The 11,584-nt window shown below is 31.0% G+C and overlaps 1 protein-coding gene across 12 annotated transcripts; it reads left to right on the top strand.

The window, feature by feature from the left end:
• The first annotated feature begins 74 nt into the window (after positions 1-74).
• Positions 75-11,445, top strand: LOC122712051 (PDZ and LIM domain protein 3). 12 transcript variants are annotated; one of them, XM_043931355.1, is made up of 10 exons: positions 90-244; positions 1,177-1,302; positions 2,095-2,318; positions 2,874-3,030; positions 8,011-8,166; positions 8,353-8,403; positions 9,052-9,140; positions 10,491-10,635; positions 10,747-10,785; positions 11,259-11,445. In XM_043931355.1, the coding sequence occupies exons 2-10, from the start codon at positions 1,189-1,191 to the stop codon at positions 11,349-11,351; spliced, it is 1,068 nt and encodes a 355-aa protein (XP_043787290.1). In that variant the 5' UTR covers positions 90-244; positions 1,177-1,188; the 3' UTR covers positions 11,352-11,445. The 12 variants fall into 12 exon arrangements, with proteins under 12 accessions (XP_043787295.1, XP_043787302.1, XP_043787290.1 ...); XM_043931357.1 differs by having other exon boundaries at positions 98-244; positions 1,181-1,302; XM_043931358.1 differs by lacking the exon at positions 90-244 and adding an exon at positions 850-943 and having other exon boundaries at positions 1,181-1,302.
• The last annotated feature ends 139 nt before the right edge of the window (positions 11,446-11,584 follow it).

Genomic DNA, 11,584 nt, shown 5'->3' with positions numbered 1-11,584 from the left:
CACTCTCTTTCTCTCAGTTTAGTTTATATACTCTCTTTTCTTATTTCTTTCTTGATTTAGTTTCATTAATCACAGTGCAGTCAAAGTAATTAGATCGAAGCTACATAGGGAAGAGAAGGTTTCGAAGAAGAGGAAGTATTCGCACATGTTATTGTGAAAAAAGAAGAAAGTGCAGTGTTGAGAATTCTGTAAAACGAAAAAAATGTCTCTTAAGTTCTCCATAAGCAACTTTTACGAAACTTATGTGAGTATGCAACAAGTTCTTCATCAAATTCTAAAATTTTCTTTTTTTATTTATCTCCCTTTGTATATTATTGATAATATAATCTGAGTATCAATATATACATAGTACATGCTTTATCCTGCATTGTTCTTTTTCTACATTATAGTATTGTGTTATCCACGGGTGTATTTTTCCTTCGTGAATTTGAAGAAAAGAACTTATTGACGTTTCTGAATGTATTAATAAAACGATTTATGTTTAATTCTACATATTTATTTAGTGTTCGTCAGAAATTCCTGATTCCTGATATAGAGTCGTACGTCGTATGATTGAAGTATTTCTATATGTGTAACAAATTTCTAAGTTACCTTCATTCGTCGCATCGTTTGAAAATTCACTTTCATAAAATCAAGATTGCCGTTTGAAAGTGCGATGATCATGGTAAAAATTTATTATGAATTTTAATCGTACGATACGTATATACGATTTTATGCGAGATCATTGGTCCTATCAATGTGCATAGCAAAGATAGGGAGGCCGTAAATGCCAGAGAAATGAGTGCAGGTCGGACCAGAACAATACATACGGTATGCCAATTCGAAATGGGGCCAGAATAGCAGAAGCGGCGGACCGGTAGTTGGGTAACTAAGCTCGCAGAAGTAAACCCTGTCAAAATCAAGTGGCAGTGCAGCCAGTAGTTCTCGTTTGCCAGTAAAGAGCGTAAGCACGGGTTCGATATTGCTTCGACTCGTCGTAAATTCATATCATTTCAACTTTTATCATCGATTTCGCAGTTTGATTTCTCTTTATCAATCAAGAGAAAAGTTGTTTAGAAATTTTTTTTAAAAATTTTCTCAGATTTTTCTCGCTCCTATCTTATTTCCAATTTTCAACCTAACAAATTGGCCTTTTTTTGATTTCTTTATAAACAAGGGATTGCGTTGTTCTGATAGACAGAATAGAGCATGACGAGGAAACAAACAATAATCGTGAAGCTTAAGAGATCCAGCACCGGCAAACCTTGGGGAATACGTATCGCCGGAGGCGCTGATTTGGGTACGCCGATCGTCGTCACCCGCGTGAGTTTTCCTTTCATCTCATTTTTGAACAAGCAATTCTGCTTAATACATGTATCTACTATTATTGGAGGCGAATAGCCTGCTGCCTATAAATATTATTGGACATATGGCAAATCTTTATCTATGTATGACAAAAAAAAGAAAAAAAGAGAAAACTGCAGAGAATAGATATTTATTCTTTAATGTGCACAAACTCCTGCTTATATACGTATTCAATATACATGAATATAAACAGATTTCCGTTTTATTCAAAAATTAATATTGCATTGTCACGTTTTTTTAAACAAACGCTTTAAAAAAAACTTGCAAATTTTATCATATCATATGCATATAATCGTTAAATCGTGATCATATCTAGCCAACACGTGTGACCTAATCTCGTGCATCTTTTCGATCCTCGACTGGCATTCTCTCTGGCATGATTATTAAATGCAATAAAGAGAAATCATAGACACATTTGAACATGGTCCAAATGTTTCTATCATTCAACCATAATTCCATATTATTTTATTACGTGGTTATACGGTTCTGGTTAAATAAAAAAAAGCTCATACATTTTTTCCACAATAAATTAAAAATTAATGTTTACAATATTTGTGTTTCTGAAATTAGCTTACAATATTTCCTTGGTAACACAGCTAATAAAAATTAACGTTTATGCTATGTTAACATATAACGTATGTTCGTGATGATATCTCGAAAATAGAATTTTCTTTTACTTGTACGATAACAAACGTTTTTGAAAATCACTGATGGGATAGTTATCTTACAATGAAATTTTTTTATTTACAGTCGGAGAACGAGACGCTCCAAAGGGGTGATGTGATCAAGAAAATTGATGATTACGACGCGCGAGATGTGAGGCATGTAGACGCCCAGAATCTTCTTCAAAACTCTGAATCAATAAGGCTCGTGATCGAAAGGTCTGAGCCGTCGAAAGCATCTCGTATCAACATTACCACGTCATCTTCGATTTTCGAGTCGAACACTGGCGACAGGGCTGCGGTCACTAGTCTGTCAGAAAGCAATTCCACCTTTGTTATTATGCGCTCGATTTATAGCATCACTATCGCTATGCTATTATCGCTACGTAAAAATTGATTATTAACGCTTTCTATTTAGATCTTTTTTCCAATTTTTTTTTTTTTTTTTTAATATGCTTTAATCGCAGCGCCTGATTGACAGCTCACCACATCAAGAAATATCATCGTTAATTCGACGATCATTTTCTTTTCTTACTCCAAATATTTTATTTGGAAAAAAAATTCAAATAAAATCAAAATATTTAAAAAGTTGATATACCGTTCAAAAGTTAAAGAATAAAATAAAAAAAACAGTAGCTTTAAATTATTACTTTTAATACAAGCTTCGATTAGCTTTCACGCTTCTAATCGTCATTTTCGCTACGTATGCATGCTACATTAATGTTGAATAATGTAAGCTATTTCCTGTGCAATAACGCAGATGATTGAAAATGATCGTCGAAAATATCATCAAGGCTCTCGTGAGATTCTTGAGAATTCTTTTTGCATTAATTAAGTTAAGTAAAATGCTTTCCTATTTCGATATAGAGCCAAACAACGGAAATTACCACCGGAATTACCGAAAAGTCCTGTACCACCGCCTTCCATCGACGAATACAATCGGCCCACATCTTCACCGGATCACCTTTACTTGCCACACGAACACCTCGATGAAGTTCGCGAGGAGAGAGCCTATTTGTCGCAGGTATTTTGAATAGAACACAGTTTATAGCACGAATTCATTCAAGAGCAAGCAAATCGTGCAAATCCGTTTTAAAATTAAAACTCTCAAGAGTTGCACCATTGCGTCGAGAGTTGCATTGTCCTTTCAGAATAACTTTCATTCTAATTAATTCTTAAGAATTTTGTAAATTCTATTCGTATTCTTAAATTCGAATTTTTATTTTATAACAAAATTGAATCAACGAGGCACGTAAATACGTATGGCCAACTGTTTGAACAGCAGGCCTCGAGATCTCTGCTCGATCTTTCTATCTTAAAAAGTGTATTTTGAAAAGATATCGAATACAGTAATTCGTTTGGTGAAGACAACGACAGAGGAGACTGCGATTTCGATCTTCGATTCTCTAAAGCGAAACTGCGTTTTAGCGCTTCCTAAATTTGAAAATGTAAACGCCGCCTGCTTAGTTTAAAGAGAAGTTCATTGACTCGTAAATACAACATACCATGTATTTCAAGAAAAACGAGAATCGTGCATCTTTAATATATTTGTTGAATATATTCTGTTGAACATATTTGAAATTTTACGAATCTTTCGTATTATCTTTTCTTACTTCTCAAAATGTAGTATTTTTTTTTTCATCGGTATTTTATCATCTGTACACGATCTATAAAGATAGCTTTATTGAATTTTCCTCACAGTTTGTATTGTCATTTCTCGTGTAATGAATTTACGCACATATGTAACACATACTGTGTAAACACCTGTGTAAATTATTAGATTTCAAAGAGCAGGGCAGATGATCGCATTTGGCAAGTTGCGCGTTGTCCGTTCTGAAATAAATCGAAAACCAGTTTGAAATTCAATAACTTATAGTTGAATTATTCCGGGTGAGATGACAGAATATTTGTCGAAGTTAATTCATTATTTCCGCATTCCGTTTCAACATGTACTTCAAATAGTACATTTCAATCTATGAGAAACATATAGATTAGATTCACATTTAATACGAAGTTATCTACGCGTAATCGTAAAACATAAATCATTTGTCAAAAGACAATTTGTTCGTTCGTTCGTTCATTGAACGAATTGTCTCTGTGTCTTTTAAGTCTCTGATTGTTAATCTATCACTATCGTTGTTTGAATTTACACCGTTGATGAAAATTCTAATAACAAGCATCACGATTGCTTCGTTAAATGGAAACGATCGAGGAAAATTTGAAAGTCGATATACACGCGATATACACGTGTATATACGTGCATGTGTAATTTCGTGAGAAATAATACATATAAGACGCCTTTATTCCGTGAGATATTCGAAGTGTGAATATATTTTTGTTGGCCCGCTACGATGCCGGAAAGTCCGTAGTAGAGGCAGTTGCCACGCTATAAATATCGCTTTTGCATCGAAACCACCGCTCCGATCCAATACTACGCGATCCAGGACGATTTCGGAACACTATTTCGATCCTAGCCTCCGTTTAAAAAACATTCTTGTCATCCTGTCATCGATTTCAATAACGAAATATCGATCTAAACAAATTTCCAGGAAAACGGGATGTATCACGTGTACGCACATTCCTGTACATTCCCTATCATTTCATGAAATATCAAATTTGCGTCAAGCATTAAAAGCATTACGTTATGGAAAAATCCTGACGAAAAAGAAAAAAATCAATAATGATGTTCATGAGAGAATGCATTAAATGTTGAACATTCATTGAAAAGGGATGCTGCCAAGAAAAACAACAATTTTTTCGTCCAAGGTCGGAGCCATACATCGATCCATTAAACTAAAGAAAGCATTGGTTGCTTGATGCTCAATAGACGTGGCAAGCATAAGGATACGGTGAAAGTCTCGAAATATTTAAACAATGGTATAAACAATAAACATTCATATTGTTTCAAACTATTATGAATATTCTGAAGCTTTTTCAAGATTTGGTACGAGTCCAAATGTGACACAATCGATTAAAAATATCATTTTAAATTGCAGTGAAAAAATAAAAGTCGAAATTGAAAATGAATGAATAATGTAATTGTTCCGTAGAAACAATTATTTATATGATATAACAGAATTTTTACATCTGAAAAGAAGATGATAGAAGAAGATGAAAAAGGATTGTAAAAAAAAAACGAAACGAAATGAAAGATAAGGATCGTATTACCGATCAAGAGGGTAAACGTGGGAATGATCGAGATATGTGTCGGTAATACGTGGAGAGGAGAAGAAAGAGCGCAAGAGGAGTCGCGTGGAAAAGACCAGAGTTAGTGCCGCCCGCGCAACGAGACAGTGCGTTAGCGAATACATATTCGTAAGAAGAGAGGAAAAAAGGAAAAGAGTGTAACAACATCTCGATAGAAACGACAAAAAAAAAGGAATCGATTTTTTTTCCTTGAGAGTGGTCAATCATCGGTTGCAGAAACACGAACCTTTGGTTCGATTAAAGAACAATGCCGGCTTATACGACCGTTTATCGTCATAACATCGAACACCAGCCGAAAGAGGAGGAGGCTGCCGTGTTTTGGGTACGAAACAAGTCAATTGAAATTCAAAGGAAATATATCGATATAATTCATCACCATCATAATATAACTAATACGATTATAATATACTAATACGATTATAATGTGATGATCATATTTTCTATGCGCTTATATTCATCGTTATTAGAATTATTTTTTTAATATCATCGATGTTCAGTAGAGAGGAAAATTTTAATTGAGAGAAAAAAGAAAACGAATCTCGAACAATCTTGACATTTTGCTTAATACATTTTGCGTATGCGATGCTTTAATTTTCAAAGTAATATCGAGGAAAGTTGTGTTGTTCTTGATGGAAAGTTTTTTTTTCTTTTGATTCGTCTTAATCCGAGGAATTTTTTCCCGAACATATTAAAATATATAAATTAACCATTGAAATCATGTACCTATTTTAGAAGTGAACATAGCGTTAGATGATCTAGATTTCGACTTACAAAGTCGCGTGCCAACCTTGACATCGTAAGAGTCTAGGGCTAGGTCTCGATTCTATCCCTGTATGACATTGAAAAAGACAATGAGACGAAATTTTCGTTCAAGTTTAACACGAAATGATATATAATCTAAAAAAACACGATACAATGAAAAGGAAGAAACGATTCGGTTGACAGAAGAATCACAGCATTTACACGATGCAATAAAACGCATGTAACGTTACAGGCTATTCATTGCTATCTTATTCTATTTTCGTAAATGAGATCTGGGTTACTCAAACACAAGAGGGTCATACAACCTCGATATATTTTGTCCTCTTCACTTTCCAAAGAATAGCTTCGTTAAAAAGATTCTTTCGGGTTATGGTTTGAAAAAAAGATATATTGTAAGCAAAATGAAAAATACGTGGGGAAAATTTTATTGTTGTATATAATTGAGAATATTTCAATCTGTGAAATGGATCTACAAAATATCGTACGTTTGTTATTTTTATATATTATAGCCACGAAATTATAGAATTACAGATTTTCTTATTATTAGAATAGTAGTTTTTCGATTCATTATTATCGATAAATATTTTTTGAAATAATTGTTTCGATATTCCAATTTAATTGGATGACATTTTATTAAATAACAAAAACAATAATTCGCTTTATCGAAATGTTGCCATTTTCTATGAATAATATATATATATACATGCTCGATAAAAAAAAAAAAGAATCGATTGTAATTTCCTTTTGGATTTACTTATTTAATTAAAAAAAAAAATCAATAAAAATTAATAGAAACTTAATAAACATTGATCGCGACGGAGAAAGATTTCGCAGCAAACGAGGTACACGTTATTTTTGCCGGCTAGGGGCCTTCATCTATTTCGAGAAAGAGATACCATTGCTCATTCTGTAAAATACTGTTTCCGATCCATTTATAATGAAATAATTATAATCGTTATCCGATACGTATATCTCTCGTGAAATTCAACGTTTCTCGTTGCATTCAATTGTTTGAATCGTTGTTGCCTCTGTTCCAATTCTTTGAGGCAAAGTCGATGCTAGCTGAATTCGAATCCGATCTTCTATTCTTGCAACCGCGTCTTATAAATACGATGCGTAACCTTATCCTACCGTTCTTTCTACAACGTTCCGCTTGACATTCTGATTTTCGTCATATTTTAACAACGACGATACTCAACGATCAAATCAAGAATCGAGCTTCTTCTAATCGAGCAAGCATAAAACGAATGAAGAAGAAGAAGATCTCGGCATTTTTTTTCATGGATCATGATTTTCCTCTTCATTCTTTGTCATTTTGTCCTTTTCTCTTTGATACTTGTGAAAAGTCTGTTCAATTGTATTTTTAATAATTTCGTAATTCAGCGCAACAACGAAAATATTTGGCAGCACAGGTTGTTCGTAATGTAACGTAATGTTTTATGCAAATCTCTCGTTGACAAGATACGAGCCAAGAAGTTGAAATCTCAGTTACCTCATGATCAACTTTCATCTGATAGTAATATACGATCGAATCGTATGCATCCTATAGTTCGTGCTCGCTCGCGATAGTTTGACAAAAATATCAATATCTTGTTTCGCTGTTCGATGTAAAAATTATCACGAATATTATTGTGAAAAAAAAAAAATAAAATATAATAAATAGATAAACAGCATAAAAAAACAACGTATTAACGTATCGTGTATTTTTAAATGCGGTTATTCATAGATCGCAACGATGTTGAAAATTAATGAGGTATTATCGGTCACTACCGTCTCATAAAGAGGTTTATTTTAGATTTCATTAGTTTGTAATTGACATCGTTTTGGCAGAATATTCCACGCCTACTTAGCTTATTGGAAACGTTTAAAAAATTTACGAGGTTTAAAAACGATTAAAAAAAATTTATGTTTCTCCTCATTTAAAACATTCAGTTTATAAATATTTGATTGAACTAATGATTTCTAAACGAAACGAATACGATATCGTATCTATCGAATCGAAATTAACCGAAATATTGTTGATATTGATTTTTAGCCGTACCGCACAACTCCTCTGGTCTTGCCAGGTGCAAAGATCAAAAAGGATGCTCCGCTCGGAGAATGCTACTTGCGCCATCATCCAAATCCGATGATCAGGGCGGCGCCGCATCATTACGAACCTGCTCATCCAGAGGTTGCTATGAAACAAAAGGTGCGTTTCGTTTCATTCGATCTCGCGTTATAAACGGCTTTTATTTACGAAAAAAAAAAAAAAAAATTTATTCCAATTCGCTTGAAAGAGGACGAACAATTCTTTCTTCTTCGTGGAAACATGTTGTTAAACATTAATAATCACAATTACAAGATATTAATTTGTAAATATATAACATCTGATTAGGTGGCAGAAACGGTACTTCAACGTGTCTTGGGACCGAATGAAGTTCCAAAGGTTTGGATTATTTTATTCTCAAGTTGCTTTCGCTTTCATCATCAACTGATGCTTTTGCTTTGATTAAGAACTATATCATTATCTTTTAATTTTTCTTTTCCGACCACTTGCAAATATCAATCAATAATGCGGCATGCGATCGATATTTTTATCACTAATTAATCATCTTGATCGATTTTCAATATTATCTATAATATATTATCTATATTATTCATGCAAAAGGTTTTAACCGAATTTATTGATTTAAGTTTAGATTTAGAATATAAAAAAAATCCTCATCAGAGAACTCGATCTGAGGATTTCTTTCCAATTTTAAATCATATTCGAGCATAATTTACGATACTGAACTGAAATTATTTAATTAAGTATAGCATATAATTAAATAAAAATATGTTAAACATATATCAAAACATTATCGAATAATTCTTATATCGCATTGCAATGAAACGCAATTTTTAAACTAATATTTTCAAAAATGATAAATTTTTGTGTAAATCGTAAACATTTAGAAATTTATTTATGTAAAAAAGCAAAAAGAAGAAGAAAGAGAAGAAAAAAAGAAGATGAAAAGAAATCAACAATAGCAATTTTAATTATTTTGTAATTATTATAATTATCATTTATTGTTTCATTTAATTTTGTTATTAGGTTGTCCACAAACAATTTAACTCACCGATCGGACTCTATTCCGAAGAAAATATTGCTGATACTATAAAATGCCAAGCATCTGCTATACCGTAAGTAATAATAAATAAAAGTATTATTATAAAACAAAAGTTAATACACTGTATATAGCTTGCAAATAAAGCATAATAAAATTACTAGCATTAATAATATGATTTAATAATACAATTTGATTTTTGCTGAATGCTGCTACTTATCAAACTATTAACTCTGAGCAGTTGATAATTTTTTTACGCTATCGACTAACGGATATTTTTAAATTATAACTTAAATAATGATGTATAAGAAGAATGATCTATATTTTACCTGGAAAGGATATTTGTTGGAAATTTTAAATCGAAGATAGATTTTATTGAGGAAACAATCATAATATAAGAAGTATGGATATAGAAAAGAAATCGCAGCTCAGACTGTTATATTCTTTCTAAGTGGATGACATACACTCACGTGCAGTTTATTTGTTTTCCAGCATTTTCATAGATTTTTCCTTCGTGAAACAGAAACAAGAAATAGAAGAACAAGCGAGAATCTTGAAAGAGCAGGCTAAGGCTGCCTCCTCGAAGAATGTGTGGCCGCAATTCAATAAACCAAATTAATATTCAGTTCGAGACGTTTTTCGATGCTTCTCGCACGTTGTATAGTAAATTCGTAGTTTCAAATTTTTTCTCGGTTTTCGCATAAATCACGTTTTTTGTCTTGAAATTGTTTCTCTTTCATCATTGAAAATAATAACTGTATTATACATTTTTTATTTATTTTTTTAATGGGACAAATGAACGTGACTATTTGTGATTGAAATTTTGATTAGCGTTCGATCAAGTATTTATTTATTTGAACGAGTTTTGTTTTAGTTTATTATTTATAAAATGTTTGTAAAATATTATTATTTATTAGGATTATGATACAATTGCAGTTTGTTTTATTAATAATATCGAGTAGAGTCGATAAAGTCGACATAAATATTAGAAAATAAATCACAAAAAAAGTTTGTAAAATAACAATACTATACATTTGCATGGTGTATTGTTGAAAATAATCAATAATTAATCATAGTAAATGTTCATGTAAATTAGTAGCCTTACTAATTTTATAATAGTTACATGTACTTATAATGAAAAAGCATTTCTCGAGAATTTATTATCAATTATCAATGTGAAGCATTATATAACATATTTAATAACTACAAAAATTAAGAATTAAAATCACGCACGATTCTCGAGAAAAAGCATCAAGGATTTAGACATATTCAGGACTAATAAAAAAGGATTAATGAAAAAAAGCATGGAAGCAGTCTGAAAGTCGCTCTCGAACAAATAATTGATGATATAACCCTGGCTAATCGATTTGACAAAATCAAGGCAAATAAATTAAAAATAGTCTATGTATACAATGTAATGGTACAGCCCGAAGAAACCGATGAAGTACGACCCAAGTAAAAGCGAGGCTTACAAGGCTCTGCAAGAAGAAGCGCTCGGCGATACAGTACAAGAAGTGAAACAACCAGCACGCACCGGTGTTTTCTCTCCACAAAAAGTTAACCAAAATAGAGTATGTATGAAAAATAATTAAATTTAATAATTAAATCTCTAAAATTATTATTATTATTATTCATTTCTTATTTATATAAACTAATTATTTTATAAACTATAATATTCTCAGATATATCACCCTCGACCAAAAAGTCCTGCAGGACCTTATGTAAGTAAAACTTTAAATATTTAAATTTTCGTTATATTAGTTTTTATTATATTTTAACATTATTTTATATCACGTTTATAGCATTATATAACATTTCTTGTATTAAAAAATGTTTAATATGAAATTATGATTAATAATCAATATTTATTTAATTGAGAATCAAAGTTTTAGATCTTTTTACATATAAATAAAAGATTATATGAACAATTATAAAATTTTACATCAATATTTATATGAATAATTTTTATATATTTATATAATATTATATGTTCATGTATAAATATTTTGACAATAGATTTTTCCTAAATATTTGAAAAACTAAAATTCATTTAAAAATTAATTCAATTTAATTATTCATTAAAATATCAAGTATTGAATAGTTATCATTATCACACTAATTTTCAATATTTGTGAAATTTATTAATATTGTTACTTACTTCCAAGAACAATGGAAATTTATAATTTCTTTTTAGATAAATATTCTCGATGATGATGGTGAAAAAATCCATCAAAGTAACAGCTTCAAGAGGATTATGTATAGTGTTTTGGGACAAACTGATTATTAATTTATGAACTGATTATAAATATATCTTATTAATATATATATATTTTATTTATTGTTCATTGCAACAAATTAAAAAATAAACATAATAAAAAAAACTTGTTAAAATAAAGCGAAATTTCTAAATGAAACATTAAATAAATACCATTATTAAATGAAATATTAAATATGAAGCTTCTGTAAATTTTTACATAGTGCTGTGAATTTTATTTATGTAAAAATTATACCATCATGTAT

The sequence above is a fragment of the Apis laboriosa genome, unplaced genomic scaffold (genome assembly GCF_014066325.1).
Source record: "Apis laboriosa isolate Shangri-la unplaced genomic scaffold, ASM1406632v1 scaffold18_cov149, whole genome shotgun sequence".
NCBI classification, from domain to species: Eukaryota; Metazoa; Arthropoda; class Insecta; order Hymenoptera; family Apidae; genus Apis; species Apis laboriosa.
Note: the sequence above shows the minus strand (reverse complement) of the source record. Positions and strands in the feature narration are given on the sequence as shown.